Source organism: Protopterus annectens, chromosome 15.part0 (genome assembly GCF_019279795.1).
Source record: "Protopterus annectens isolate FY-2018-M chromosome 15.part0, PAN1.0, whole genome shotgun sequence".
NCBI lineage: Eukaryota > Metazoa > Chordata > Ceratodontiformes > Protopteridae > Protopterus > Protopterus annectens.
In genome coordinates, this window is record NC_056749.1 from 648,498,717 (window position 1) to 648,526,151 (window position 27,435).

Here is a 27,435-nt window from a genome sequence, read left to right on the forward strand (position 1 = left end):
CTTTCTTACATTATCCTGCCATCAGAAGAAACACTTCTTTTTAAATTCAGTCCACCATTCAGAGTATATTTTATAGCAGTCCTTCATGGATATATCATCCTTCCATAACTGCAATACTTCCCACTCTCCAGCTGTATCCCATAATTCCTTGCGTATTTTTATTCCCTTGCATTTCCAATTTAATATTCTTCTTTTCTTCCATCACCTTCATCCATGTTGCTAAATGCTCTGAAAAACCCATCACAACTGCATCACCATCTGCTACTCCCAGGCCTTTTGATAATATAAAATAATCAATTTCAGATTCAAGTGGCTCCTACTATAAGTCTGTTGCATTTGTTCCACACAGCTAATTTACCACATTTTATTACTTCCTTTATTTATTTATTTTTTTTACATATTTCCTTTTTTTTTTTAATTTCCCCTTGCATCACATTTAAGGTCCCAAACAAATTATAATTTTCATATTAAGCATCACATAGTCTAATATTTGATGAAACAGGTTCTCTCTTTCCTTGCATATAATGTATGTAAACATGTTCTCTTCATCTCACATCCACAACTGCTAGCCTTCCCATCTTTACCAACATTTCATTTACCATTTTCAATGTTTTTTTACAAAGCACAGCCACTCCAAAACAGTGTTCATTTCTTAAGTTCTCTTTGGAAAGAGCTGAACACTGCTCATTTATGACATCCATCACACAGGAATATTTGTTTATATTCTGAAGGCCCACATCAAACAGATGTTTTTCTCCAAATTCTTATGCTCCACCTCCAAAGTCTTCATAACTTATCTCTCCTCCTCCATGCTACTGCTTTCCTTGGGCCTCTTTCTTGTGCTTTTGGAACCCTACAGCACCATCTGGCAGCTCTAAAGAGTAGGTGAAGTTGGCTGATGTGCTGGTCAGACATTCCCTAGTAGTATGAATACCACCTTGGGTGTCCACCGAAGAGAGGCTACTAGCCTAGTGGGACTAACCCAGTCATCAAAGAATTGATGAATAAATAAGTAAGTATAAAATGGCTCATGGGAAACATGAAGTCATCAGAACTGCAAACAGTAAATTCGTCTCCTGCAATCAAACAAGTTTGGAGCATTCTGTGCAGATGTAGAAGTGTGATCTTTCCCACAGCAAGCATTGTATTTTAACACATCTATAATAATATTACCTTTCCCATCTCAATCCATAACAAACCATAGAAATGTAAAATGAAGGGGGCGTGGCTTGGATGGCAGGCTGAAAGTAACACAAACTTCTTGCTCTGCAGTATTATAAAACTCTTGATGGATTTATTTGCAAAATTCTCCAATAATCACTTAAAAGTGAATAATCTACAATCCAGAAAACCTAAGTTTTATATTGGTGTAATTTTCAACCAACAACCTTTATATTTTCCTGTCATACTTTAAAGAAGAAAGAAAAAAGAAATACAACTGAAGGAAGATGAATCATTCCAAGTCTACCCAACAGGACAATTCCACGAGAAAAAGAACTACATTCAGTTCTTACAAACATCCAAGATTTGATGCTGAAAATGGATAAAGTGGACCTTAAAACTGATAAAATTAAGATTCTACTAAGCAGATTGAACTGCTAAATGATGTCCTGAAACAACAAAAGATTCAAATTGTAGTACTGGAGGAGTCAGTGTCTGACACTGCCTGCAGATTAATAGAGGGGGATAAAAGACTTATTGACAAAACTGATGACTTGGAAACTAGGTCCAGAAGGAATAATATCAGAATTTATGGCATACCAGAAAGAATGGAAGGAGATAATATGGTGATTTTTTTTAACTGCATAGCTTCCTAAAACTTTAAATCTGCTGGAAGCCTTGGCTTTTGGTACTAAGAGAGCCCATAGATCACTATATACAGTCACTTCTAACAGCAAAAATATTCACCCTAGATCCATCATCATGAAATTTATATATAGTCAAGATAAATATCTTATTTTAAGAACTTCCTGGTCTCTCTCTCTCTTCTAAAAATAGGAGGCCAAATCAGATTTGATAATGACTTTTTTATTCTGCTGCTATCTCAAAAGGGAAGGCATGTATTCCCCTTATAAAAGCATTGAAAAAGGCTGGTATTTAAAGCACAACTCATTATCCCTGCCAAAATAAGACTCTATTTACCAGAAGGAAAAAAGACTTTTGAGACTCTTAAAGAAGCTACCACCTTTGTACAACAGAAAAACTTAATAAATCCATTAGAACACATGGACACCAGTACTACAGTAAAGAGGCATGCATCAAATAATGAGTGGTTTGTAAAAGAGAGAAGAAAAAATCCAGACACAAATAAATAGCTCAAAACTTAATCTGTAATATTTAACAATATGCTGCTTATAATTCTCCTTGGAACCACACAAAAAAGGCAATGCATTTGATCTCTTTTAATTTTTAGACAGTATTAATAGCTTTGATACATAAACCACTGCAAGCTTTATTAATAAATTTTAAATTAGTTATGAGAAATCTTATAAAATATTTTAAGTGAAGTATTGCTCTTTAAAGATGTGTGTATGAATGTGCCACCACTATATAGCAGTATTTAATCATAATAATACTTCACAATTATTTTGTGTTATTTTGTAACTTTAAGGGGCTTTAAAATGCTTTATATTGTGTTAAGAGAGTGTGCATCTTAAATAATAATTAGTTCATGCATAAAATGTGAAACCCGCATCTGTTTTAATGTTGCATGGCATATTTCTGAAGTTTAAGTTGCTGCTGCTTTCATTAGATTTATTGATGCTTATTTAAATGAATAATTTCACATTTATTAGCACAATTAAATGTCAAAGCTAGTTTCCTAGATTGAAAGTGGGCATTTTACTTCACTCGCAGCATATACAATACATCCGAGAGCATTTTATGTTTAAAAGCTTCATTTTGAAAGCTTAAATTCCTGCCGATTTAATTTAGAGGGTTTTTAGAAGATTTGTGAAGGTGGCTCAAGCTCCTGGATGTGCTAAAAGGCACCATTTTTATGTAGAGACATCCATGATAGCATTCAGGAAGTTATTTGCGCCCTTTGAACTTTTTACATTGAACTGAACACAGCAGACCAATTTCAAATGCAAAACGGACATTAGATTGCTTCCTTCGATTTAAAATCAAGTCTTTTTATCTGAAATTAAAATGTAAGCACTTTTTATTCTAACAAGCAAAAATGTTTTAATTACATATATTTTGTTGCATTTTCAAACCTTTAACTATACCTACTTCATATTTAAATAGTGACAGTTTTTGCTGTCACACACTAGCACAACAATGCTGAACCTCATGCTACATACTTAAACTGAATAATGTTATGCGATGTTAGTGAGATGAATGAATAATAAACAGCAGTTAGTGTGTTATACGTTAAGTAACTGCTATATTACTTTACAGTCAAATGTATTAACAAAGATTTTCCTTCTCACGTATATTTCCTAATATGAATATGTTTTTCTTCAATTCTTATGTCTATATGCAGTAGTAGGGAGTTGCCACTTGATGTCATTGGTTGGCAAGTTTGTGGCTTATATGAAGACTATATTAAGCCAGCAACACTAATTTCCATGCAGAAGGTTTTTAATCTATATATTGTTAAGAATGTTATGCTGGTTACTGAAAATTTGTCCTTAACAAATGACATTTTAAACTGCTTTAGCAATATCATAGGAAATCATTATAAGTGTTTCACTAATACAAAATGTGTTACATAATGTCAACATATAAAATTCTCTTTCTGAATGTAAATGGGTTAAATAATCCCAAGACGAGAGGTAGTGTTAACAAATATCTTTCCTTGCCTAAAGCAGATATTGTTTTTCTTTAGGAAACCCATCTAATAATGCAAGATTTAAACGGATTATTGCTAAAAGATTATGTAGTGTATTGGTTAGTTCTCGATTCAAACATAAAAGTAGGGGTATTCTAATTCTGTGGAGAAAATCTTGCGATTACTTAAGGTTATAGATTCCTACACAGACAATGATGGTATGTTAGGGTTAGTGGTAATTAAGCTAGGGAAAAAGTTTTACACTCTCATTAACTTATACTAGATACCTGGAATTGGCACAAAAACTGTAAAGAGACATCTAGACACCATGACTTTGTACTCTAGAGAGGAAATAATTGTAGCAGATGATTTTAATTCTGTTTTATCTCCTTATGACACCACAAATACAAACTCTTTTAAAATTTCCCCTATAGCAAGGCACTTAAGCAACTATATAAATTCAAGGAATTTAAAGGATACATATGATATAAAAATATCCTTTTCCTTAAAATTTTCTCACTATTCATACAGGTTTTGTACACGGACTAATGCTGATAAAGTATTGGTAACTAGTTCTTTACTATCAAAAATAGAAGATGTATTGATGTATCCTGCCCCTTATCAGATCACAATGCCCAATTACCTTTAAAATAACTTGTCATACCGAAATCTTAAACTTTTGGCAGAGAATTGTTGCTTTCATTACAAAAAATATAAGGCTTTCAAGAATGGATCCTGACTGAAATAAACCAGTTTATGGAAGTAAATTATAATGGAGAGATATCAGATATGATTTTGTGGGATACTTTAAAGGTGGTCATGTATGGGAAAGTTAAAAGCTGGTACTTGTCAAAAAGAAAAGAGTGGGACAAGGGACTAACTGATATTTAACAAATGTTAAATAAATAATATTCAGAACAAAATTGACACTCTAAAACGAAACCTTACACGTAATGATAAACCAGTGTTAGCTAATGTAAATAAATTAAACAAGGAATATTAAGATATTCTACAGTATAAAATTTCTATTAATTTGGAGAAAATTAAGTGACACTTGCATTCAGTCAAACCTAAAAGTTGCATAAAATTGCAATAAGATCAAAATACTTAAATGAGATAAGTCATATAAAATAAATCATATATATACAGAGAACAAGAGAAGAATAAGAGCATCAGATATAAAAAAATATATTGCACTGCTTCAAGAAGCATTTTGAAAATATAAATAGCCCTGAATCATTTACAAGTGACAACAAAATTTTAGATAATGTTTTAAAAGAGAATATTCAAAATAAATTATCTTATAAAAATATTACCAACATGGATAAAGCATTCAGAAAAAATAGTGTCAAATTCCAAATGCTAATCCAGTGACAACAGAAACCAAATGATTTTAGTGCTTTATTACGTGAACTTCATCAGAAAAAAGTATGTTCCACCAAAACATCATTTTATATCAAATACACAGGAAATGACATCATTGACTAAAAACTTTTCATAATTCAATTAAATGACTTAGATAAAAAACTATGTATTTATATATATATATATATATATATATATATATATATATATATATATATATAAATTACATATCTATTTGTTTAATAGAAAACATTTTAAATTAATGGACTCATTTAATCCGGGTGCTTGATCAGCCCCTAAAAATAACTGCCAAAGTGTTTCTTTACACTCTAAAATATTATTCAAATCCCCTCCAAACATAATTTTCTCTATTTTTTCTACTACAAAAAATTCAAACTTTTTAAACTCAGCACATCTAGAAGCGTACTTAGCCAGGGAACATAACTTAGCTATTAGAAATAAGGATCCAACTAATTCCCTGGCTAAGCACACTTCTAGATGTGCTGAGTTTAAAAAGTTTGAATTTTTTTGTAGTAGAAAAAATAGAGAAAATTATATTTGGAGGGGATTTGAATAATGTTTTAGAGTGTAAAGAAACACTTTGGCAGTTATTTTAGGGGCTGATCAATTAAATGAGTCCATTAATTTAAAATGTTTCTATTAAACAAATAGATATGTAATATATATATATATATATATATAAATACATAAATTTTTAATCTAAGTCATTTAATTGAGTTATGAAAAGTTTTTAGTTAATGATGTAATTTCCTGTGTATTTGATATAAAAGGATGTTTGGGTGGAACATACTTTTTTCTGATGAAGTTCAAGTAATAAAATAGTGAATGAAAGCACTAAAATCATTTGGTTTCTGTTGTCATTGGATTAGCATTTGGAATTCGACACTATTTTTTCAGTTTGTTTTTCGTGTTCGGTGTTTGGGATAAAGCATTCACTTTTAAAGAACTAAAGGACCAAATAAATAATTTAAAAAACAATAAAGCACCAGGGCTGGATGGTTTGATTCCTGAATTATATAAAATGTAATCAGACAGCATACTAAGAATTCTGTTAAATACATTTCAAGAAGTCAAAAACACGTCCAATGTTCCACTATTGTGGAAATATTCTCTTGTTTCTCCTATTGTAAAACCTGACAAGCAACCTACCTTTTTCTCATCTTATAGACCTATCTCCTTTCTGAATATAGACTGTAAGGTTTTTATGGCTATCCTAGAAAACAGATTAAATACTATCCTCTCTGAATTAATAGATAATGACCAAACAGGGCTCATAAAAAAATAGAAAAGCTCAGGACAACATAATAAGGCTCTTCTCTTTAATAGATACAGCAAACAAAAAGAAAAATGAATTGACAGTAATAGTTATGACATTAAGAAAGCCTTTAATTCTCTTAGTTGGTCCTATTTATTTAAAGTATTACAAGACTATAGTTTGTCTCCAGAATTTATGAATTTAAAAGCTTTATGGAAATTCCACCTTCTTTGTAAAGATTGGCTCTTTTCTATCTTATAGGTTCATAGGTTCATAGGTTCATACTAGGCTATCTGTCCTAGGGCATTTACAAGCCTAGCCAGAATGTGTTTGGCTTTCGCCACCCATTTTAAAATGAATTTTGCTATGCCCTTTTTCGAGGTTAGTATACTGTGCATCTGTCTAACAGTGACACAGAAGTGATACCCGGGTTAAACCTATGATCTCCCATCCACTCATCAAGATTCCTCTTGAAGAGAGTCAATGAGGGACTCTGCCTAACCTGGAGTGGGATTTTATTCCAGAGTGAAGGGAGCCTCTGGGTTATGAATCTGTCCCTCCAGCATGTCCTATTTATTTCAGTGCTGAGGTTCAAGTCTCTCGAGCGCGTAGCTCAAAGGGATTTGGATTTTCTGAGGTGCAGCATGTCCATTAATTCCGGGTTGGACATGGCTTTATACATCAGGCAAAAAGATCGCCTCTGAACAGGCGGTATGCCACTGAGTAGAGCTGGAGTTTTTTTAACCGGGCAGCATATGGTATTTGTTTGAGCCCTTTGATCCTCTTGGTGAGGTACTTTTGGGGTCTTTCCAGTTGCTGCAGGTGTCTGGTAAGGTACATCCCAAAAGGGGCATTGTACTCGATTATGGGCCTGATGAGGGATGAATAAAGAGGCACGATGACCTCCCCTGATCTAGATGTGAATCCCTTCATGATTAGGTGGGCTATATAAAATGATTTTCTAACCACTTTGGCCACGTGGTTGTCGAATGAGAGATTGCTATCAACTTGGGTCCCCAGGTCCATAATTACTTCTTCCATACTTAATGAATTACCATCTACGTGGTAATTTGTGGGCACTTTGTTTATCTTGCCTGTTAAATAGTCTTGCCATGGAGCCATTTGCCAACTATATTAGAAATAATATAAACATGAAAGGCTATAAACTTAATCTGTTGCCAAAGATTCAGTTGTTTGCTGATGATTTGTTATTAAACAGTGGTGATATTGAAACTTCAGTAAACTACGTAATGCTCTAGATTTATTTGGAAACATATCAGGTCTAAATTTCAGTCATAACAAAACTCAAATGCTCGTAGTAAACAAGGTTACCACCATTTTAAAAACTTACAAATACTTCAACTGGGATAATACACATATATAATACCTAGGTGTTTTTATTGAGCCTAATCTTAAAAAAGGAATTTCAGTTAACTATCAACATTTAATTAATTCAATGATTATCCTAACAGATAACTGGGATAAACTGTTTTTCTCATTCAAAGACAGATTAACTGTAATTAAAATGATAATTCTACCTAAAAGTCTTTTCATTAGTCAGTCTTTAATTATCCCTGTACTGTAAAAAAACTATCAAAAGAATCAATGACATCTTACTCAAATTTCTTTGGTGCCCAGAATATCCCTACAGTGTCACACAGCAGGATGGGAAGAAGGTGGTATTAGATTTCCTAACACTGATTTATATATAAATGCTATTATTAATACAATTCTCTTATGGGTTAATACTTCATACACATCCTGCTGGAAGTCAATGCATGAAAATATATTATTACATAATAACAAAACTTCATTTGAACCTCTTATGCAAATATTGCAAATATATAGGAATATCTTTATATGGTTAGTAAAAATGTGCATATATATATATATATATATATATATATATATATATATATATATATATATATATATATATATCAATAACAATAATCAGAAATTAACATTCTGTTCCCTCAATAATCAGATATTATTGAACTTTAAAAGACTTGTGCATTCCAACAACCTAATTAAAAACTTATTAACATCCATTTTCCCGTTGCTTTCATTAGTGAGTGTTTGATCTTGTTTGATGTTAATAAAATGTTATAATTTAAAAAGGACAAGTTGTTATACTGGAATCAATTTTGCATAAAATTCATTCAGCTGATTATTTATCAGTAGATATAGTTTATAAGGCTAGATATCCAAACCTGTGAAAAAGTTTTTCATAACAAAACTATGCTATCATTAGAACACATGGCAAAAATACACCTAAAATCCTAGACATTATCTCTAGTATTAATAACGGTTCTCTAAGAGGCACCTCATTCATATCCGTGATTTAAAAAACTATTAGAACTGACTTTAGCATGACAGATGTCTCTTACTGTAATTATTCTACTAAAATAAACGAAGAATAATTTACAATAAACAACAAAAACTCTGTTTAAAATCAGCAGGAAGAACCACAGTTTCTCCTTATTGGAAAATGTATACTTGGAAGTGCTTACATAAATGTTTTTTGACACCACAAAGAATTGAAATAATGTATAAAAAGGATGATATGAAATGCTGAAGCTGTAGGTCATTAGTTACTGACCGGTTTCATATGATTGTCACTTGTGGAATGGTATCCTCCTCTTTGAATAACTTTAGATATTTCTGTAAAGTTCTGTGTAATGATAATTGTATAACTTCTGATTCTCTTATACTATTCACTGTGCCAGATCCGGACGTTGTACCCCAAAATCAAGTGCATATATTATGGTCAATCCTAGTGGTAGCATGGAAGTTGTAACAAAGAACTGGAAATCTGAATCTACTCTGTTATTTAATAATTAACTTATTTATTTAGTCAAGTCAGTATGAGATAAAAAAATTTCCACCATAAAGATGAGAACAAAAAATTTAACACATAAGCTAATTGCCTGGGAGAAACTGCATTTTTTGTTGGAGAAATATTAAGTGATTTCCTTTTGTGTATGTCTATGTATATGTATATATATAATATATATATATATATATATGTGTGTGTGTGTGTGTGTGTGTGTGTGCGTGCGTGTGTGTATGCGTATATTGCTATGGACATTATATATAGTCTATTGCAGTTGTATATGTAAATATTTAGTTTGATCTTTGATTTTGTTAAAAATAAAAACATTTTCGATAAAAAAAAAGGGAAATGTAAAATGAGGGCCTTCTCAAATGCTAAGAAATAGGCAAAGATGCCAATCCTTGAAGTGAGACAATCTGTCATTGAAAAAAAGTGGGCCAGATTATAAACAATCAAAAACCTAATAGTGTTACGAAGGTCAGAAATCACCATTACAAATGGTAGACATACCCTAGTCTGCTATGAAACCCCTTTATGAGTATAGAAACCACTCATACTTGATGCATACTATTGTAAATTAGTGTCTTTGAACCAGACTGTGCCATTAGATGATACTGACAGACATGCTATGTATAATGATTTTATGATACATAATATTTTACCATGTAGTTGTATTATTTAATTATAGTCTTAGTAGTGTTTACTTCAGTAATATTTATTTATTTTACATTTGTTTACTGGGAAAGTCTGACTGGAAATATTTACTTTAGGAAGTTCAGGATTGTGTGTCAATTTTTTAGATGTTTCTTTGAGATGGGATTCCATAGAAGGTAGATTTAATAGTAAGATACATCGCAAAGAAACTTTTACAAACAGCTATCTTCATTTTGATAGTGCACACCCCAAACATATCATCAAAAATATCCCTAAGGGGCAAGTCATTAGGGCATGCCGAATGACATCATCTGAGCATGATTTGAGAGATGAAATTGTTTTTATAAAAAACCTGTTCCTTAATAGAGGGTATCCCAGTGATATGTTGGAGGACATCGCTACAGTAGTGTTGAGTAAGAGAAATGTTTATTATCCAGCACTTCTCAGTTACAACAGCGTTCACAATACCCCAACATTATTTCATAACACACACAAAAATACGTGTTTAGACGGACCCGTTTGTTCCTTGGACATGAGCATTGATGGATTTACCATCAGGAATTTAATTGAAAAAAATTGGAAGATTATACAGGGGAATGTTGACATTTTCAAAGTACTAGGTGAGAAACCGAATTTTGTTTTTAGAAACACCTACAACATTAAAAAGGCTTTAGAGGACAACAAAATACAACAGGTCAAAACAGCACCAGTACTAAGGGTGTTTTTCCTTGTTACAATTGTAACATGTGTAGGTTCCTGTCTTTAGGGTCTCTGATAGTTATTGAAACTGTTGATAAAACTTTTCAAGTGCCAGAATATGTCAATTGTTGCACCAAGGGGGTCATCTATATTGGTCTGTGTAGTTCATGAACAAATACGGACTCCGTTCAAATAAACCGTCAGTCTTTATTCACCATTAAATCCACCAGATTGAGCGCTTTCATCTGCCCTAAGCAGATTTCATCAGAATGCTTAGGGCAGATGAAAGCGCTCAATCTGGTGGATTTAATGGTGAATAAAGACTGACGGTTTATTTGAACGGAGTCCGTATTTGTTTATGGTTGCAGTTTCGTTTTTTTCATACCTGTGTAGTTCATGTCCAGCCTTTTTTGTTGGAATGACCACCAGGTGTTTAAAAACACGTATTCGAGAGCATGTATATAGTATTAAGACACATGATGATTCAAATGCCTTATTTAAACATTCTGTTGTTTGTAAAAATTTCAACAAATTTTTATTCACTGTCATTGAAGTATGTAAAACAGATTTAAGGGTGGGTGATTTTAGGAATTTCGTTGAACAAAGAGAAGCACTGTGGCAGATCAGATTAAAATCTGATAAATACCCAGGCTTAAATGAGACAATCAACATAAAATGTTTCTTAAAAAATAACAAGTTAAGTATTGATAAGAACATTATTACATCTTTGTTCAACTAAATTTGACTTGCACTTTAAATTTACATCATTTTTTATTCAAGATTTTTATCATTGGTTAATTACCTAATTGAAGTGTTATTTAAAGTTGGGTGTTTCTTTTATTGTGTATTTTGAAGAAGTCTCTTGACGAAAGCGGCTATTAAACTGTTACTATGCTATTTCGTGGATTTTTGGGCATCATTGTGTATTTCTATTGATTGACTGCTTCCTCACCTTGGATTTTCTGGTTTCTTTGACTTTTGTGGCATTTCGTTTGGTTGAAAGTCTGACTGGGCTAAGACCAATTTTCAGTGGAGGCCTGGGGAGAAAAGCACCACATACAGAGATTATACAAAAAGTTATACAAGAAATTATACAAAACTTATATAAGAGATTATACAATATATATATATATATATATATATATATATATATATATATATGTATATACACACACAAGTCAGTATGTGATATTACACCATATAGTACACCAGAGATTACATTCTATGATATTATAGCTGACATTTGTATTATACAATCATCTGATATAATTCCTTATTGTAGTGTAGACATTGTAGTTTCTCAAAGTAAGCTGAGGAAGGGATTGTAGGGGGAAAATTGGATAGAAAAAGATGAGATTAGAGATGATCTAGACATGAGAGAGGGCATAGATTGTGAGGTGGTCAGGGAAGAAGAAGAAAAAGTATGACCAGAAGCTATTAAAACTAGTTAGCCTGGAGTAGTGCAGGAACAAAGCCAGGTGTCATCAAGATATTTTTTAAGAATCTTTTTGAATTGGTTGGTATTTGTGCTGGTTCTGATGCTGTGAGGTAGTGAATTTCACCTTGTTGTTACATGATGAGAAAATAGGGAGTCCCCTGCTGTATTAGTGGATTTGGACACTTGTAGTAGAGATTTATTTGTTGAGCAAAGACTTCGATTTGTGTTATGGGCCTGGAGAATATTTAGAAGGTCAGGGTTAATTGGTTATAGGATAGAAGTTGTGGGAGTTCTAACCAGGAGAGTATTTTTAAGGACCCATAGTGGTGGGTATGATGTGGGCAGTCAGTTGCAAATTTAGCTGTTTTATTGTAGCTTGCTTCAAGTATAATTAATTCTGTCTTTTTAAGGTTGATGAGAATTGGGGAAGCATACAGAAGTGTTGATAGAAGATATTTACTAGTAATCTACAAGACTAAGAAATGGACTGTAAGTGAGCCAAAGTGCGCATGTCAAAGTGCGCATGTAAAGTCTTTCAGTTTGACTATAATGAAAACAAAAATCTGAAATGAAATGTCTGAACTGTTTTATAACAGACTGGTAGGCAGCCTTCTTTTCAAGAAGGGAGTAAATTTCGTGTTGCACAAAAAAAGTTGTCATTAAATTTCCACCACATTCTTTTAAGCTTTGTGCCTCACTTAAACATTTAATGAAGAAATACTGGAAAGGTGAACTGGGCAGATGAAAATTTGATGAGTTTTGCCCAGGAATACTTGTCATAGTAGGAGAACTTCAAAGCTATGATGGCCTGATTAACTCTCCCCAGGTATACCTGCAACACTAAAAGCATTCTGAAGCAGATAAATTCCTTGTCTCACCTTGTGGTGTTACAGCTGCATTCGGTCACATTATTTTGAATTGTAGCTTCCTGACTGATTCCTTTTTTGTAGCTACAGGAGCTCATTGCACAGACCTACTTCATTTTCATTCAGCATTACCAGTCCTTAGCGTATAGTCAAAGTCAGGAAGATCAGATTAAAATAAGCAATCAGTGGAAGTAATAGTTGAATGCTGATTAGAGAGAGCTTTCTTGCATGCGTTCTGTTGAGTAGTAGTTGTTAAATGGAACAAGGCAGTATGTGCTAAAATATGTGAATTAGATTTGTGGTGATTTGCATTATTTGTAGTAAACTACACCTTTTATTCACTGATTTAAAGAAGTTGTCTCTGATCTTCTTTTAAATTAAATACTGATATTATTACAAAGAGAAGATACTGGCTGTACTTTTATAACAGACTAACCAATAAATGTAAAATGGTGCTGCCTATGTTTCAATTAATCCTGATAGATAATAATTTGAAGCATGTAAATATGCAGGAATCCACAGGAGAAAAAAAATCTGGTCAGGAAGTGACATCACAAAAATCAAAGCTACAACCAACTATTTCATTGAATAACATTCAGTGACCTGTTTGTTGGCAACAAAATCGACTAGGACACTTTCATCCAAAGCTAATAATGGACTTCATCAGAACTGATGCTTTTCAAACCAAAGTCCCTCATAGGATTGCTTGTTTCAACAATACTGGACTAAGTTGTTTTATATCTTGAGAGTCTAGTCATCCCAAGTCTTTTTCTTAGTTGATACGCTACAGTGTAAACTGATATTTGTACAGAACACATTTAAACATTTTCCCTGTTACATATTTTTTAGGCTATTTTCTATTTGGTTTATGTAGCTTCTGTCCCTAGCAATGATTCCAACTAGTTATACGCTTAGTTAAGATACAAGATAAATTAGATGTGAGAGCAACAGAAAGAGCATTCAGAATTGCTGGTCCTGGTGGGTGTCTGAAATCTGTATGATCTGGAAGAAGCCTATGAGGGAATGAAAATTAGTGAGAAGACAGTCCAAACTGGAGGAAAGAAAAACTAGTATCAAACACTGAGATACTTGTCAAGGGCACAGAAGATGATGGGCAGTAAGTAACTGCAAGTAAAATGCAGGTGTGTTATAGGAAATACTTGTACTGGTGTAGATAGTTTTCTCTGTGTGATAAATTAAATGCCCTGTAGTGGAGGCACATGGGATATATGCAAATGACCCCCATAAGGACAGCAAGTGTTTCATCTATATGGCTAATGAATGTCCACGGCTTTTTACTTTTTAAGTCTGTATAGTTACATTTAGGCAAGTAAAGCCAAACCCCACTAGCTGTGGATATGCATGTTTCGGCCTTTTTATTGACCCCATCAGCACAGCATAAGTCAATACTTTGGCTGTACTTTAGAAACACTAGGCCTTGAAATCCTGTTGATGCCCATAATCATTAAGGTGCCTGCAAAATATCCCAATTAACATGCAAAACAAAGGGTAAAAAGGACACAACGACAAACCATTCAGTGAAAACTGCAAGAATCATTTGCAAACATCCAGGAGGGTTAAGGTGTCACAGTGTGAAAACTCTAGCTTGGCTGGGTTTTTCTTGTAGTTTGTACTAAATGGTTTGTCTTTGTGACCATTTTACCCTTTGGTTTTGTTATTTGAGAAGGATATGCAATTATGTGGGCCTGCCATTAATAATAGTACAACGATGAACAAAAAGGTGTCATAAATAATTCAGTGATTTAGGAATAGAGAAACTACCATCAATGATTTAGCTTGATGTAAAAAGGAGTTCTGTATGATTACTTGAGCTCCTGAAGGTTGTTACGTCAGCAACAGTGTTAGATGTGAAATGTACAATCAGTATCGACTAAGTGTGTTTGGCGTTTAACAGTAAACAGAGAACAGCCCACAGAAAAATACATAAAAGCTTGTAAGAAAACATAGTATTGGCTGAGAACACCCTTCCTGGTCCACACAGGATGTATAGCTATTTCAGGAGTGCTACTAAAAGTCTGCAAATCCCATATATACCTACTTCAGTGGGAGAACTAGAATCTCATTTTCATATATGAAAGGAATGAGAGAAGTCAGTGTATGCCAAAACAATGTAACTTCTGGAAAAAAGTAGTATAGAAAGAAAATGTTTTGAAGTACACATTGTGACATTGCAAAGGATATAAAAATATTTGCTTGTTAGCCAGCAGTAAGAGAGAAGCATGTTCATAGGTGTTTACTAGGCTAATTACCACAAGGGCCTATTTAAGCCTAGCTATGCATCCCAAATCTCTGACAAGTTTTGATACCCTTGATAAGTGGAAGCATGGGCCTGGGAGATGAACCATTTACAGGTTACCTGTGTCCATTAGAGACATAGGTGCCAAACCAGGAATGAATTTCCGGTTTCCCAACCAGTTGTCCAAGTTGCACTTGAACTGGGTTAAGGAGGAACTCTGATTCACATGGATGGGGAACTCTGATTCACATGAATAGACGAGGTAGTCTCTGGGATACATACCTATCTCTCCAGCAGGTCGTATTTATATCACAGGCAAGATTTAAGTCCCTAGAATGGGTAATTCTGGTGCTGTTTGTTTTGTGTCTCTGAAATGTCCATAATTTTGCAAAATGTCCCTGATTTTGCCCTGTCCAGACATTAAAGCTTTATAGTTGTTATTGTTGAGAAAATGCATCTTGATGCAAAGCCTGTTGTTCTAGTAACAATTTAATCAAATTAGTGTAATTTTTTAACATTTGTTCCTGATTTGGGGTGTTTGTCTCTCCATTTTTGGCTTTGTCTCTGACTCTTGAACAAAGAAGTTGAGGACTATGGACTGAAGTTAGTGATCAGCTAGGTCATCCATGCCTTTATTCAAAGTTTTGTATTGGCCAATGTCGTATTAGCCATAAGATTGCTACTGTAGTGCTGGAAAAGCCTCTTATGGAAAATGAGATCCTCTGGCCGTGAAACTCCATATGTTGAGTATGTGCATGTTGTAAAAGTGTGAAGAATATAATGTGTGTCATGGCTACACAGTATAATCTACTGATACCCGAGCAAAGATATCTAGCAAGCAGAACATGGTTACACAGTGTAACCTTCTAAAACCAGAGCTAGGATAGCCAAGAAGTAGAATGCATCACCATATTAGTTTATAAATTACTTCATGAAGTTTTAACTAGACTGCTTGAATTTGCCTGCAGCAAATGGAATATAGTGCAGAAAGGGACTGAAGCAAAAGGTTTGATTCAAGCCCTGTGTTACCCTTTCAGGACCTTGATTCCAAAAATTACATAGATGCACTGGAATATTTCAGGCAGCATAGTTACCAGCAGTTTACATTTTACTCCTTTGCTTAAGTGAGAAATATTTGGTATGTGTACAGATAGCTGAGGTGAAATCCCTGAAGCATCATTTTCAAGAGGCACAAGATACTGAGGAATACAAGGACAAATGTCTTGCAGTGTGACTTTCTACGTGTACACTAGAAGTGCATCCCTTCTATTGGGAGAGTTCTCCCTTCTTTAAATTGGTGCAAATTGGAGTTGGTATATATCTAGTCACATCTAGTTATTATTTTTGCATTATCTGAACAGTGATCATTTTTGTTTTGACCACTTAGTCATTTTCTCTCCTCTTTATCAGACAAAATATTTTAAATGTAAATTTATCTTTAGGACTTTATCTTTAAGGGGTGTTCTCCAAAGTAGCAGATCCTAATTCCTTCCTGTGCTTGTCCACCTTCTTTAGATATTTACTACTTTGTATTCTTGGCAAGTCTTAACCCTCTGGGAAGGCAGTATATCTCAAGGGTTGATATTTCAGATGTATAAGTACTTATAGTACTTCTGGAATTTTAAGATGTCCCTCTACAGAGGTTGCCCTCCTTTGTCCGTGGTAGTGCTGTCTTTTCCAATTTTGGTAGTTGTACTAAACAGAATTTCAATGTAATTACCTTGTATACTTTTGTTAATATTTCTTTAATAAATGATATGTAAGCCACAGGATGTTCAAAGTTTCAGGGCTCGTGACCATAGAGGAAAAAACAAAGCACTTAAATCATCCAAAGGGTATTTACAAGTGTGACAACATGACAAACTATTTGAAATGGAGTTCTAAGTGTTATCACATTACAGATGATCCTCTCAAGGCTCACTGGATAAACTTGCATTCTATGTAATGTCTGCTAATACAAAAATACTTTCATTCAAGGTGCTGCCTATTATATATAAATTGTGATTGTGCTACGTGTAATATTTTGACATCACTGTCAATTTTTCAGCTACCCAGAAACCAGAGGTTTCCAGAATCCTATCACCATGCTTTACGGTCGTTACTCCTTGCAATAATTCCCCACATTACAATACGATATGGAGAAATTCACGAAGAATCAAGAAATGCAAATTTTAATTTGGCAAACTTTATTAAGGTCAGCTGCCTTATTTTTATTTTTTTAGTTGTGGGATAACCAGCTATGGATTTGTTTGTTAACTTGTTACTAATAACTTAATTCCTCATTTTTAATATCTGCTGCTTATATAGAACTAGTCATGTAATTTTCTTTTTTATCTCTAAAGTCATTCCCTGAAATATTATTGCAGGTTAAACCTAACAATGGGATCTTCAAAACTGTGTGGATTTAAGTATAACTCATTAATTCTTAGTTTGTGAATGCATGCAGTTTTGATACTCAGCGATTATGTATATGATAAACACACCTTAGAAATTTCCTTGCTATCACAGATGTAAAAGTAGGATAGTTTTCTGATTTTAGCATATTTCTTTTCTAAATTAGTTTGTTATTAATGGAAATCTCTTTCCTGAATGAGCATATAAAACTTATTTTTGTGGAAAATTTTCCTAAGGCTGTTTTGCTGCATACCTCTCAAAAGGAAAAAATCTGGACAAAGCTTAAAGCCTAAAATGATGGGGGACAAATAGGGACAGATTTTAAATATTGCTCTTACAAACTTAGAAAGTTGATAGAATAATAGGTTTTGCATTAGCATGAATCTTCTGAAGGATATGGAGTCTTAGAACTCAAATGTTTGTCATTATTTAATGACTTTAATCCTCAGCTATTTGCCAGAAAAGTACAGATTTTAGGAGGCACGCACCAAATATGAGGCAAAAAATCTGGACATTCTTCGAAAATCTGTACAGTTGAGAGGTATGTTTTACTAGCTTTAAATGTTTTAAGTAGCCAACTCGGAGTTCTCTCAGGTTGGGAAGCCTTATGGAAGCACATACTGACTGTAATGCGCTAACCACAAAGAGTGAAGGAGCAGTTTCCTGTGATAGTAGAGACTTCTAGATCTAGACATGGGAACCCAAAGTGAAAAGGCTAATAATAAGTAAACTAAACAGACTGCCTTTATTACCACATGTTGAACTTGTTATGGATAGTTAACCTGCAGCTTGTGTTCCATGTTTAATGACGAGATGGTTTTGTCTTTATTATCAAATTTTCCCACAATTTTGTTCATCTGCCTCCTCAGAGAAAGTTATCCTGAAGTCTGGATGTCCTTTCCTGACATCCTTCCTTCTGGCATCAGTCTTTCTAATGTTACTGTCTAAGTACATATTTTCAGAAGGTGGTTGATCCAACCTAGCTCTGAGTGCACCTTAGCTAGGGTGTCTAGCATTATGTTGTGCAGCATACAGTATAAAAGGATTTTGCTCAAGTCATCTGGGGCAATACTACAGTACATCACTGAAGGCATCCAGGTGTCAGGAACATGTCTTTAGTTGGGCAGATCCATGATCACTGATGTTTTAGTCCTAGGTGTGGGCTGCTGGCCTCCTCATCAGTGTGAAAAGCCAAAGCCATAGTGGTTTGCTACATGTTCTATCCATTTCCACCCAATATTGCCATCCTAGTTATTGCCCAGATGTTTGGTATGCATATGCAATCATTGCACACAGACTGCACAATGAGTGAAATCATTTCATGTTAGTAGGCTAGAACATTCTACCAAGAAACTGTATTGTAATGTGTGCTAAATCTATAACTGTTGTGATGCAGGGTATATTTCTAATATGAGAAAGCACTATATCACAGCTGCCCTCTCTGGCAGACTTCTGAGCATGTAAATTACATCCCCCACATGGTGATCCATGCACTGCAGAAGTCATTCAAGGATCCTGCTTAAGAACACCTGTGTTATACCCACATTACTGATCGACTGATGCTTTAATGTGCCACTAGCTAATATGCTGGTGACTGTCATATCTTTAGCAGTAGTGATAGGGGACATCACCATTATGCATGCTTGTAACTGTACATATGCGATTAAAATCTGTTCAATGTGTGGACATCCATGTAGTATCTCCTTTGTCCTCCTGCACTAGGGTTAATAAGAATTGCATGTATTTCTGTTATCCCCACTGTATGTCTGGTATTCAGTGGGATGGCAGCAGTGTGGTTCCTATGGCTAGGGTCATTATATCTGTGTTTATAAACAGAGCTTGACTCATTTTACTTATGTGTCTGCTCATGGTAGCAGGACCAAAGGATTTCTACATTTATATGTGTTTGCAGTTCTGCTTCTGACATTTCTGAATATGATGCTATCTCTTGTACTTTTGACAGGTCTCTTCTTTGTTCATTTCCATGCCAGCACCTTGATGACCTTTAACCCTGTGGTTCAGGTTGCTGATAGGATCATAGGAGGTTAATAGGCTAATGACCCTGGGGTCCTTACAAGCATAGCCAAGAGTTTATCCCCAAAACAGAAACCTCAATCAGCACTTGTCACCCCTGTCAATGAGGGACACAGGTGGAACCCCAGGGAAAATTTGTGGTTTCCCATCCACTCGTCAAGGTTGTGCTTGAAGAGGGTCAGTGACATACTCTGTTTGACGTGTATGGGGAGTCTATTCCATAGATGGGGTAGCCTCTGGGAGACAAACCTGTCTCTCCAGCAGGTTATGTTAATGTCACATGTTAGATTTCTGCCTTTTGATTGGGTAATGCACAAGGAGTTAGACTTACGGATATGGAGCATCACTAATAGGGCAGGGTCCGAGATTGCCTTGTAGGCAAGACACAGATCATCTCTGAGTAATCTACATTACCAAGTACAGTGATAGTGATTTCAACCTGCCCACATAGGACAGGTGTTGGAGGCCATGGATTCTCTTTGTGAGGTATTTCTGTGTCCAAGTAAAAGGCTTTTCTGACCACCGCCACCACATGATGGTCGAATGTGAGATTGTTGTCAACCTGAGTACCCAGGACTCTCACCACAGGTTGTGTGCTTAGGGGGTTGCTGTTGATGTGGTAATCAGTAGGGGCCGTGTTTTTGCCGAATGGTATAATAATACATTTTTTTTGCATTAAACTTGAGGCCATAACTTTGGCACCATTCATTAGTTACTGTAAGACCCTCTTGCAGTTTATCATCATTTGAGGAGTCCGTAACAGCACCCAACTTACAGTCGTCCACAAGCTTGGTCAGCCATAGGCCTTTTGTCTTTGCCTGGACCTCTGAGAAGTAGGTGTCAAACAGTAGGAGTCCCAGGACAGATCCCTGGGCAACACCACTAGTCACAGGTCTGCTGTCAGAGGTGGAGGCCCTATATTCCTGTGTGAATATCACAGAAGCCTTTACACTGATGTTCCCTATGTATATTTCCTAATCCCCACTGTAGTGTGATCTCGCAGTTGGTATATTTAAGTAGTGGGGGTGTGGGAGCCACAGCCCCCCACATGGGGGGTGCAGGGTGGGCTTTCCCACCCGGCAAAACAATGTTTTTTGTTTATTTTATATTTATTTTGCTGATTCGGTGAATAGGCTTTCATGAAAGTGCACTTTTTGTAGAAGTCAGGTCGTACTTTTTTTAGTTGAAGTAATGTAACTTCGATTAAAAAAGTAGACCTATATATATATATATATATATATATATATATATATATGTGTGTGTGTGTGTGTATATATATATATATATATATATATATATATATATATATATATATATATATATATATATAAAATCTACTGTCAAAAAGGAAATATTGAATTTTACTGAAGAGTTATATTTTTTCTAATGTGTCCAATTTCTGGATATTCTTTTTAAATTCATGTGATCCAGTCATTTTTGAATAAGCTTATGTTTTGCTTCCTAAATAACCCAGCAGTTATAACAGGTAAGATGTTACAATCCAGACAATGTAACAGAGTAACTGAAAAGAATGTTCTTGTCAGCTGAAAGATCTACAGAAATTGAACTCCTGAAATTATATGACACTTCATAATGACAACATGGATTATAATCTGGCAGGATTATAATATATTTTAAAAATGTCCATAAATTGTTCCATGCTAACCAGGTTGCTTCACAAAATATATCTCGTATCAGAGATGCCTTATGAGGCAAAAATGTCTCATCGGTGTACCGTTCCAAAAAACACTTAAAAGGAATGTGTATGTATGTGCTATAGGGTTAGTTCAAAAATTTATCAGTGGGCAGAATAGAAAACCTGTTTAAATACTAACAAATTTTCAGTATTAAATAGGTTCATAGGTTCATAGTTTAGTACTAGGCTAACTGCCCCTACGAGCCATTTTAAGCCTAGCCAGTTATCCCTTGTGAGACTCAAACCTTGCATCTTGTGTTTTTAAGGCAAACACCTTATCCATTAAGCCACCCTCCCAACCCAATGTCTACTGTACAGTGATAGTTCAGCTGTTTTCCCTGTAGGCAAAAGAAGAGGAATATCAACTTATGCTAAATGCTTTTCACCAGCAATATCATGGTACCAGAACTGGGTCTATATCACATAGTCGAACTGCAATAAGTCTGGCTACATAAATGTCAAACCCAGAAGTTTGAAATGCAAGAATTTCTACCACACAGAACAGCAATTTTTTTCCCAGGGAAAAAAAATCGCTGTTCCAGTACAAAACCAAAAAACACAATTACACTCAAACTGTTCCTAATGTGGGGGGCTTCACCCCCTACTTAAATATATCAACTTCGAGCTCGCACCACAGTAGAGGAAATAGCAAAGCCACTGATACGGTCCACCAATTTTTTTTCCTGGGAAAAAAATCGGTGTTCCGCAGCTTTGCTATTGTGACATTTCGAACTTCCGAGTTCGATGTTACGGCGTTCAGACACCTCTGTGTTCAAACTCCTGATATAGACCCACCAGAACCACTGTATTCTTATAATGCTTCGAAGATACCAGTTGTGGCTTACATATTTTGAATTGGTGTATTTTGATCTGAATGATTTTGTTGTATAAATAAGTTGGTCAGGGTCAATGAGCAGATTGTGCATTTTGTGTATTTTTGTTGATTGAATAAATAAAACAGCTCCTCTAGGAACATGGCAAATAATCTTACAGGGAAATTAGTGTAAGAAAGGGAGGATATCATGGATAGGATTAACCAAACCTTGAGTATGGGCCCCAGTATGATAAAAAATACTATATAGTATAAGTGCATTAATTTATTATATTTCTGGTTAGCTGATTTTAATAGGCATAGGGACTTAGGCCATAAATGCATCCAGGGTATGCAGTGATCTAGCATATTTTGCATTTTGTTCCATTTTTTACTATTATATTTTTTTCTCATTTGTTTAAAATGTGATCTTATAGTACATTTTTATTATTTATTTTTATTTATTTTACATTTGTTGACGCTAGTCTAGCTGGATACATGTCCATTTTCAGTAGAGGCCCGGGGAGAAAAGCTCCACAACATAGAAAAAAAGAGAAGAAACTTGTACCCAATAATAAGCACTTCAAAAGCAATGCTAGTAGGACAGACAAAAAAATACATGAGGTGAACAAATTATAAACAAAGGAATGCAACTAGAGATATAAAGCCTTTGGAGGCACATAACTGTACATAATGGTACATAACTTTACCTTATTTGATAAAAAGGCACATGCTGCCTTGGGTTCACAGATATGCAAGTTAAAGCTAAGATTTTCAAAAAGTTATTTCGGTTATTGCAGTTTGAAAGTACTCTTCTAGGCACCTGTGTTTTCTTTTACCCAACACACTTAATGTGCCTTCTGCCCACACTACCGTCTATCCCTTGTGATGTGGCTGTTGGTTGGACTTAGCTTGTCTTCTCAGTAACTCTTAGTCCTAAAAGGGGGAATGCATCTGCATTTCACAGGTAGATCGTCTGTAATAAATTCTCTAGTAAATTCATAAAGAAACAAAATCTTTTTTACTGTTTCAAATCTAGAATTGGGTATGTGACAGAAGTAAGCCTAGTTCTTAGTAGTTACAAGCCAGGATAAGTGCATGACAAATGACAGTTGTTGTTCTTTCAGCTTTTCCCAGTTAGGGGTTGCCACAGCGGAACTCTGGTCCGCTAATGATTGGTAGTAGATTTTTCCAATGCGGAGGTGCCAGCTCGATGCCCAACCTTCAACGAAGGCATGCCCATTCTACGCATGTCTTTCGAATGCCACTCTACTGCGGGGAGGACATGCAGACTCCACACAGAAGGCGCTCCAGCCAAGACTCAAATGGGAGAACCTCTTGCTGTGAGGCAACAACACTACCGCTGTACCACTGTGGCTTTGTGAAACCCAAAAAGGCATTCTTCATGGAGTGCTGCAAACAGGGTTATTTGCTTCAGTTATCAGCTTTTGTAACTACACAAAGGATTGTTCAGGTCACTGTTGCTGAGCAAAGCACACGTTTTGGATAAATTCAAAAGCTAAATAATGAACAGGTAGTAAAGTACTTGCACTCAGTAAAAGTCTACATTCAGATGGAACATAATCTTAGTTAGTCAAGTGAAAGCAGTCTTGCTGACATTGGCAAAGCATGCTAGATAAACAAGTTGTTCTTAGCCCTGCATGCAGAGATGTGTACTCCAGCAGTCCTTTAAGGAATATAAGTATCTCTGAGTCTTCCAGTCATCAAGTTAAGTGGTATCAGTTAATGGTGAGTTCTCCATTTCTTTCCCCTGACCAACGAAACAAGTTTCAACCAAATGGGCTATGATAATGCAACTTACAACCAATTGTTTATGGCTTAAGTGTCCTGCCTGCCTGGGGTCAAGAGGCTGTGTTCTACCTTTCCATCTACTGCAAGGGTTGAAAGATCTTATTTGTTAGTTTGCTGCTGAGACAGTGTTATCATGGACTGCTCGGTACATTTGGAGACTACCTCAATTTTTCATTTTTTTCATTCATTTGTCTTAAAATAGAGATTGCGCAGTTAAAAGACAACCATTCCTAAAGTTAATTCTAATGTTTAGGGTAACTTATTACTCAGCCACCAAAACCACCTTATACCACTCTTTGACTTTTGATTTAAACTTGTTAAATTCTTATTAATGCCTAATGCTTAAAGGCAGTTTATTCCAAAGAAAATATGTTTTAACGTGGAACTACATTTTCTGCAGGTGCTTAAATTACTAATTTCAAATAATCACACTTCTCCCCATCTGAACACAAAGAAAATTAGTTTATTATTTGAGTCGTGCAATGAATGTGTGGTTCCATTCTGATCTGGGTCCTATTTTTAGAAAGGAAACAAGATCACATTTAAGAAATAAAATCATGTAGCAGTGTTTATTCCTGTCTCAAAAACCTTTGAGAATTCAGCAGGTGATCAATTATTTTGAGGTTAACAACTTATTATGCAGTCCCAACCATTTCTGAACATGGTAAAGATTTATTTTCTTCAAATTAAAACATGAAAAAAAAACAAAACATGTATATCCTTACCAAATTATAAATGTATACAGTTAGCTTGCAAAATGCCTCAAATTCGTAACAATGGAAGCACTCTACAACTACTACATTGAAATGGGCTTACAACACAAATACAGTCTCTGCTATGAGTATGGTAGTTTTTGTGGATTATTTTATGGCATTTGATTCTGTTATCTGTGAAAGTGTCTTATTATCTTAAAAAACAAGATGTTGCTGTGAAGTATTATTATCAGTACAGTTTTATTTAGCTGACAGAACCAGTGTTACCAGCAGCGAGGCCATTACATTTGTTTGTCAATGAACTTGCACGTAGGAAGTCCAAGGATTGTACCCACAGAAATGGGAGCATTTAAGAGTAAATAAATGCCAGTTTAGTGTTTGTGGTAACCTGTAGTATTCCCATATGCCAACGTGCAGTGATGGTGGATTTATTTAGCAGGGCTATGGTGGAACAGGAGGGAACAGATATGGAAAAGTTTTAAAGATATAACATTGGCTTTCAAAATTCCCTGATTTTTACTGCAATCACACTTTTTTTTGAAGCATCAAGTTTCAAAATTCATTGATTTATTTATTTTTTTTTTTTGTTTACTGAAATCATACTTTACTTTTTAATACATCAGGACTCTCATTAGGTCTTCCTATAGGAAGGCAGTTCAGCTTGTAGAGTTCAAGAAAGATCTGTTTTAGGCCCTGTTTTCTCTTTGCATTAATTCCCTTGGATGTTTGACCTGTATACTAGATTGTTAATGTAAGATAATGATGATGATTCATTTCTGTACTGGAAAAGAGTCTACAAGCATTTAGAAACAGTTTTACAAACTGATTTTGTTAGGTTAGAAGACTAGTCACACTATCTTTTGATTGGGATTAACATGGCAAAACAAAAGCTATGTGTTTATGACCCCCCATATGATCACCTATATGATTTTGATTAGTTCACTAGCAGAATAGATTACATATTTCAATTATTTATTAATCTGTGAGTGAAAACAAATTATAACTAGGATTTTATCAACTCTATTAGACAAAAATTTGTTGCACAAATGAAGTTAGAATTTTGTTTCATTTATCATTAATATTGTTTCTTTTAGAATGCAGTCTTATATTATATTACCCTCCTAGGAAGACTTTTAAAATGCTGACTATCATCTGTCATTCTTTAAGTCACTGTAATGATAAGCATTCCTTGATTGGTATTTCCAGTACCTCTGTGCTGAAATACTTGGCCGGCACCATGCCAATAGTACTGCTGTGCACTTACCAGCTGCATCATACCTACAGTGCTACTGTGTACTGACTGCCTGCACCATACCTACAGCACTGCTGTGCACGCACCAGCTGCACCATACCTACAGTACTGCTGTGCACTCACCGCCTGCACCATACCTACAGTACCACTGTGCACTCACTGCCTGCACCATACTTACAGTACTGCTGTGCACGCACCAGCTGCACCATACCTACAGTACTGCTGTGCACTCACCGCCTGCACCATACCTACAGTACCACTGTGCACTCACTGCCTGCACCATACCTACAGTACTGCTGTGCACTCACCAGCTGCATCATGTATACAGTAACACTGTGCACTCACCAACTGTACCATATCTATAGTACCGCTGTGCATGCACCAGCTGCATAATACCTACAACACCACTGTGCACTCACCGGCTGTACCATACCTACAGCACTGCTATGCACTCACCATCTGAATCATATCTACAGTACCACTGTGCACTCAGCAGCTGCACATTACCTACAACACCGCCGTGTACTCACCAGCTGTACTAAACCTACAGCACTGCTGTGCACTCACCAGCTGTACCATATCCACAGTACCGGTGTGCACTCACCAGCTGTACTATACCTACAGTACTGCTGTGCATTCACCAGCTGTACTATACCTACAGCACTGCTGTGCATTCACCAGTTGTACAATATCTACAGTACCATTGTGCACTTACCAGCTGCACAATACCTACAGCACTGCTGTGCACTCACCAGCTATACCATATATGTAGTACCACTGTGCACTCACCAACTACACAGTACCACTGTGCACTCACCATCTGTACCATACCTATAGTATCACTGTGTACTCACCAGTTTAAAGCATTGTTTAATGTATGAGAAGGGTATACACCTGCTCAAATGCAGTTACAGCATGGCACATATGTAAAATAAAAGTATTACTCCCAATACAAGTATTCAAGTAATTTCTGTTTTTCTTTGCAGTACTGCAGCTTACATTCAAGCTTGCACAATTGTATTAGTGGGCCATGTTTATTGTTATTGCTGGCATATCCACAAACATTATTTTGTGTTGTGTGTACTTTGTGTTGATAAAAACTACACGTACAAAAAAGTTCCCAATACTCATATTAAGCAGATCCCTTCATTCTATAACTCACTAGTGGAATTTACCTGCAATAAGCAGACATCTGATGTCTCAGTGTAGCATCATTGAGCATGTGAAAAGTCTGGTATGTTTTGATAAGGACCCTCCTAAATGCTCTCCATCTATATGGTCCTGTACCTCTTTCTTTTTACTGTTGATTGATAGAACAACAGAGGTGTAAGAGCAGTAACTGAAGTAGCAGCAAAGGTGAATATATCATCTGGTGATAAGAATGCAGTTGGAAAAGGAGACCGTCACACTTATTCTATAGTATGTGTAATGTATTGCTATGCAGGGGACTTTCTTGCTTCCTGGTTTATTTTTAGTTCTTGGTAATCGGGTCTATGTATGAATTCTGTATGTGATTCAAAATGTGTTTCCTTATTTAGTCACTGCAGTCCTCATTTA

At 35.3% G+C, this 27,435-nt stretch overlaps 1 protein-coding gene across 1 annotated transcript in view; it reads left to right on the forward strand.

Annotated features, from left to right (window-relative positions):
• The window catches only part of DOCK11 (dedicator of cytokinesis 11), a 1,858,863-nt gene that overhangs the window by 759,689 nt on the left and 1,071,739 nt on the right, over positions 1-27,435 (forward strand). Inside the window, exon 28 of the mRNA XM_044057487.1 lies at positions 17,214-17,360. Coding sequence (XP_043913422.1) covers positions 17,214-17,360 — 147 coding nt within the window. The remainder of the gene's footprint in view (positions 1-17,213; positions 17,361-27,435) is intronic.